The 5,211-nt window shown below is 64.1% G+C and overlaps 2 protein-coding genes across 2 annotated transcripts in view; one reads left to right on the top strand and one right to left on the bottom strand.

Annotated features, from left to right (window-relative positions):
* Positions 1 to 77: 77 nt before the first annotated feature.
* Positions 78 to 939, bottom strand: CHLRE_14g627444v5 (uncharacterized protein). Its single transcript, XM_043070309.1, has 2 exons — positions 427 to 939; positions 78 to 180 (listed from the first exon to the last, which is right to left on the bottom strand). The coding sequence occupies exons 1-2, from the start codon at positions 772 to 774 to the stop codon at positions 178 to 180; spliced, it is 351 nt and encodes a 116-aa protein (XP_042916982.1). The 5' UTR covers positions 775 to 939; the 3' UTR covers positions 78 to 177.
* Positions 940 to 1,049: 110 nt separating this feature from the next.
* The window catches only part of CHLRE_14g627433v5 (uncharacterized protein), an 8,116-nt gene continuing 3,954 nt past the window's right edge, over positions 1,050 to 5,211 (top strand). The window contains exons 1-8 of the mRNA XM_043070308.1: positions 1,050 to 1,225; positions 2,096 to 2,161; positions 2,479 to 2,530; positions 2,952 to 3,111; positions 3,446 to 3,554; positions 3,903 to 4,112; positions 4,466 to 4,564; positions 4,975 to 5,136. Coding sequence (XP_042916981.1) covers positions 1,145 to 1,225; positions 2,096 to 2,161; positions 2,479 to 2,530; positions 2,952 to 3,111; positions 3,446 to 3,554; positions 3,903 to 4,112; positions 4,466 to 4,564; positions 4,975 to 5,136 — 939 coding nt within the window. The 5' untranslated portion in view covers positions 1,050 to 1,144. The remainder of the gene's footprint in view (positions 1,226 to 2,095; positions 2,162 to 2,478; positions 2,531 to 2,951; positions 3,112 to 3,445; positions 3,555 to 3,902; positions 4,113 to 4,465; positions 4,565 to 4,974; positions 5,137 to 5,211) is intronic.

Raw genomic sequence — 5,211 nt, 5'->3', positions numbered from 1 at the left:
GCCACCTGCCCCGCGGGGCGCGCCCACGCCCGCCCACCCGCCCACAAGTGCAGCCGCTGACCATCTGCCGCCACCGCCACCGGAATTGCAACCGCCATGGAAGCCGCGACCTGCCCCGCCCCGCCACGGCCCCCACCGCAGCATTCGAAACACACACACCCACACACCCGCGCACTATCACTAGCACGCGCACCTCCCGGGCATGCAACCCTACGCCCGCCCACACGCCGCATACGGACACACCAAAGCCACACACGACTGCCGCCCACGCCCAGGCGCCGCACGTGCCCAAGCCCCCAACCCATGCGGCGGCAGCAACGGCGCACATCCTGCGCCCCGCCCCGTGCCCGTGACCGCGGCTGCCCGCGCCCTCGCCCCGTCCTCGAAACACGCGCACGCGCGCATGCACCCCACGCCTTCACTCACGTCTGCGCCAGCGGCCGGTGACGGCGCGGCGGGCGCCGCGGCAGTGGCCGCGCCACGGCAGGCGACGCCGCGGGCCGCAGCGGCGGAGGCGGAGGCTCCAAAGGGGGTGCCGAGGGAGCGGCGCGGCAGCGGCGCGGCCGGGGTGGCCATCGACGTCGACGCTGACGAGTGCGAGGCTGACGCCAACAGGCCGCGAGCAGCCGCGACGCGACCGGCCGCAGCAGCTTTGTGAGAGACGGCCGTGAAGGGGACGGGCGCCAGCATCGGGTTCATCGCGTACAGCAGCGGCGAAATGCTGGTGGTGGTGGAGCAGCTGGCGATGCCCGCGCGCTGGGCTGTGGTGTGCATTCCCGCTGCCACTAGCCTATAATGCAAAACAGGAATTTGGTGGTGCAGTGCCCGCGCCAAGCCGATCAGAGCGCTCGCGGCCAGCGTGCCAAGCTTGCAGCTAATTGCACGCGAGTTCGGGTTCTGTGCCTGCTTGGCCTCCAGAGAGCAGCTACTTGTATTTACAACCAATTTGAGTTTGATTGCATTGCGAAATGACAAATAGGCGGAGCACGTTGCATGGGGCTGTTTGGTTTGCCCTCTCCACCTCTGGGAAATCCGGCGAAAGTATTGTCCCCTACGCATTATAATTAGCTTACACACAATCACTCACGCTCACATGTAGGCCAACGTCATAGTGCACAACGACTTTGCAAAAGCAACGAGCAAAATGGCGAGGCTGCGAGTGCTCGTGCTCGCGGGCTTCATGCTCTTTTTCGGGACCATCAACACGCTCACCACCAAGTTCCAGGTGAGCTATCGGGCTCGAGAGAACCACCAGCCTCTCGGAACGGGCATGGCAGGGCTTAGCACGCGCTCGGAGCAGTCGCCTGCGGTTGCTTGGCTGCGGCCTGCAGCGCTGAGAATTGGCATCTGGTATGCCAAGGCATCGGCCGGCTCTCTCGTCATGACAGCTAGGGAGCGTGCGGTGTCGCCACCTTCCGCCCGGCACCGCGGCACCGCGCGTGTCGCTCACACCCCCTCAGCGCGCAACGCTCGGCCCCCGCACGCGCCAAGCCGGCAGGGGGGCGGGGAGGCCCGGGGGGCGGCCGGGGGAGCGTTATGCCACGTGGGGCGTTCGTGCGCCCGATCTATCCACGCAGTTCGAACGGCGGTTTGGCCCCCCGGCCTGGGATCCAAATACACACAGCACTCGGCCTAGCGCCGTGGCCTCCGGCCCTCCACCGCAAAAAGGGCAGGGAGAACCCCGGTTGCGGACAGGTTGCTGCACATGGTAGCCGAATTGCGGAATGCAAGGAGTAGCAGGGAAACGTGGCAACGTGGCGTGGCGTGGCGGGTTTGGGGGTTGGCAGGGTCCGCGGCAACGTTGCGCAGTCTGACAGCAAACAGACTGGGTGTGTGACCTGTGGCGGACTCACCGTGTCTGGACGCGCGCAGCGCAGACCCGTCGGCCGCTTCTCCAAAGCGTCGCCAAAGCAAGCACATTGTTCGTTTGCTGCCCCATCTACGGGTTGGGACGCCTCTCCGCATCTGTACATCGCCACTACCAAACTCAAGCCCAATCGCGCTGCCCGCTCTGCCCTGTTTGTGCTGCTGACCTGTTTGTGCTGCTGACCTGTTTTGTGCTGCTGACCTGTTTGTGCTGCTGCCCTGTCCACAGGACATGACGGTGGTGGGTGTGGGGCCGGATGGCAAGCCACTCACCTTCAACCACCCGGCAGTGCAGGTGGGTGGGCGTGATGATGGTGTGCGGTGGCGGTGTGTTATATGATGGTGGGGGTGTGCTTGTTGTGAGGTGTCAGGTGTGTGTGATGATGGTGTGTTTGTGGGGTGTCCTTGTTGTGGGTTTTGAGGTGTGTGCGCTCGGCTTAGCTTGGTTTGGTTGGGCCGGGGTTTAGGTCCGGTTGGGGCGGGCACACCCCCAACCTTGTGCTTTTTGGGTTCGTTTTAGCTTGGGCTGGTATCTACAACACCGATACACCCACAACGGCCCATGCCTCATTCCTTCCATCCCCCCCACCCCCAACCCCCTCTTGCACGCAGTCGTTCTTCATGTTTTTCGGCGAGCTACTCTGCCTGGCCCCCCACTTCCTAGGTGCGCCCGGGCCCGGGCCCCTCCTCACCTCTCTCTGGGCAGACAGCGGAACGGTGCTCGCCGGCTTGTGGCCGGAAGCAAGCCTAGGTTGCTTTCTGTAGACTTCAACTTTCCTTGCAGTGCCTTGTGCTGCGTCGGCAACAGGTCACCTGCTGTGTTGTTCGCTGTCCCTCGTCTCCAACGCGCTCATGTTGCGCAACCTCCTAAATGCCCCTAACCCCGCAAACCCGCACCCCACCCCTACTCCTGCTGTCTCCTTCGCTACACTTCTCTGTACCAATCTTTGCAACCCCCCACTGCCGCCCCTCCCACTTCTTAATCCATCATGAATTGTAACCCCCCGTTCCTTAGTCAATCATGAATGTAACACCCTATTTTTAGTTTATCATGAACATGAAATGTAACACCCTATTCCCTGCAGGCGAGTGGCGCCTGGCCTCCAGCCGCAGCCGCGTCAAGCGGCGTCAGGAGCTGCAGCGGCGCGGACCCGCCTTCCGGCTGCGGCGCGTGCTGGCCTTCGCCGCGCCCGCCTGCTGCGATGCCGTGGCCACCACACTGCTCAACATCGGGCTGTTCTACACGTGCGTGCTTTTGGGGTGTGGGAGGGGGAATGGGTTTAGGAGAGGGGGGAAAGGGGTTGAGTAAGGGGGTGGGAGAACAGGAGGGGGGTTGTCAATACCAGCCCAAACTAATCAAAACCAAGGGGGAAGGGGAAGGGAAACGGAGAGTTGCAAAGATGGTTGTGACGACGTGAGTGATTGTGGGCTGGGGTGGGGAGGCTGGGAGGGGTTTGAGCGGGGCCTAGTGCTCCCGCAAATGGAGGAAGTCCGGCCGCGTCCTTTCTTTCGCCGGTATCTCTCCCGAAACCCCAATACCCCCTCCCCCTTACCCCCACCATGTCCCTCCTCCCAACAGCTACGCCAGCACGTACCAGATGCTCCGCGGGACGCTGGTGCTGTTCGCGGGCTTCTTCACGGTCACGGTGCTGCGGCGGCGGCTGTACATCCACCACTGGCTGGGCATGGTGGGGGCGGGGGGTTAGGGAGGCGTTGGGGTTTGTGGGGGGTTGGGGGGGGTTGTAAATACCAGCCCAAACTAAACCAAAACCAACGAAAACGAGCGGAGCACAGGCAGAGGCATTAGTTGCAAGCGATAGTAGCGGGGGGAGGTTAAGGAGGGCGGGGGGCTAGGGAGGATGGGGGTTCAGGCAGAGGGTGGGGTTTACGGGGTGTGTGTGTGATGGAGAGGGGGTGCGTAACATGTGAAACCCGGTGTTGTGTCGCAGTTTCTCAACTCTGATTGCTGTTCCTCAACTCTTCAATGCTCATTATTCACTCCTGCCCATGCGCAACCCGCTCCCCTCCCCATTCAGGTCCTGATCACGGGCGGTGCGGCGCTGGTGGGCGCGGCCTCAGTGCTGTCCTCACACCACGGCGGGGCACCCGCACCCGCCCCCGCCCCCTTCCCCTCGCCCGTCCCCTCGCCCTCGCCCTCCTCCCCTGGCCTGATGCTGGACGGCCTGGTGGGGGCGGCCGGTGGTGGTGGTGGCGGAGGGCTGCTGCTGGGCTGGCGCAAACTGGCGGTGAGCTGGGGGGTTGCAAGGATTGGAACAGAGAAGTGTAGCGAAGTAGACAGCAGGTGTGGTGTTGCGCGAGGGGGGGGGGGGTTTAAATACCAGCCTGTACCAAACCCAATGCAAGAGAGCGAGGATGGAAACCTGCCAAGCACGCGTGTGTGTGTGCGTGTGTGTGCGTGGTCTGTCATGCTCGGCACACTCTTCCCACACACTCTTCGCACTCGCACGCCCATACGTCTCGTCCCGTCCCGTCCCGCTTCATATCACACTTCATATCGCGCTTCATATCACACACACTCTCCTCATCGCTTACACACACACACACACACACACACACACTCCCCCTCCTCCTCATACAGCTGGCTGCCCTGGGCTCGGACCCGGGTGTGGACGCCGCCGCTGCGCCGCTGTTCGGCGACCTGTGTGTGGTGGCGGCGCAGGCCTTCACCGCGCTGCAGGTGAAGGGGGGGTGGGCGTTTGGATCGCAGGGGTCGGGGAGTGGGGTGGGGTGGGGTGGAGGACGGGGGGGGGGCGGCGCAGGCGTTCACCGCGCTGCAAGTGAAGGGGGGGGGGGTGGATGGCAGGGCTTGGGGAGTGGGGTGGGTTGGGGTGGTAGTGGGGTGGTAGTGGGGTGGGGGTGGGGTGGTAGTGGGGTGGGGTGGGTGGGGGTGGGGCGGGGCGGGGGCGGGTGGCGTGGCTTGGTGCCGTTGGGGAGTTGTGGGGACAATGTACTGCCTGCAAATCAGCACAGTCAAATTGACATTGTAACTCGCAACAACAATTTTGAGTTCGGTTTCCTGTAGTTTTCAGCCGTTGCCCAGAAACACACCGACCACAACGCGTGTGATGCACCCCCTCGCACCCGCAGTTTATCCTGGAGGAGAAGTTCGTGGCCGACTTCCGCGTGCCCACGCTGCTGGCTGTGGGGCTGGAGGGGCTGTGGGGCTGCGGCGTGTGTGCGGTGGCGCTGCCGCTGCTGGAGGCGGTGCGGGTGGGGCCGGGGCACAGGCCGCTGGACTCGGCGGCGCAGGTGAGGGGGAGAGGAGGAGGAGGGTGGAGGGGGAGAGGGAGGGGGAGGGTCGCATGAACGACGCGCGCCCACCTC

This window comes from Chlamydomonas reinhardtii, chromosome 14 (genome assembly GCF_000002595.2).
Source record: "Chlamydomonas reinhardtii strain CC-503 cw92 mt+ chromosome 14, whole genome shotgun sequence".
NCBI classification, from domain to species: domain Eukaryota; kingdom Viridiplantae; phylum Chlorophyta; class Chlorophyceae; order Chlamydomonadales; family Chlamydomonadaceae; genus Chlamydomonas; species Chlamydomonas reinhardtii.
The sequence above is the reverse complement of the archived record's forward strand: the minus strand, read 5'-3'. Positions and strand labels throughout refer to the sequence as shown.

Coding starts and splice junctions, on each gene's coding strand:
- CHLRE_14g627444v5 (XM_043070309.1), bottom strand. CDS start 774: ATGCACACCACAGCCCAGCGCGCGGGCATCGCCAGCTGCTCCACCACC.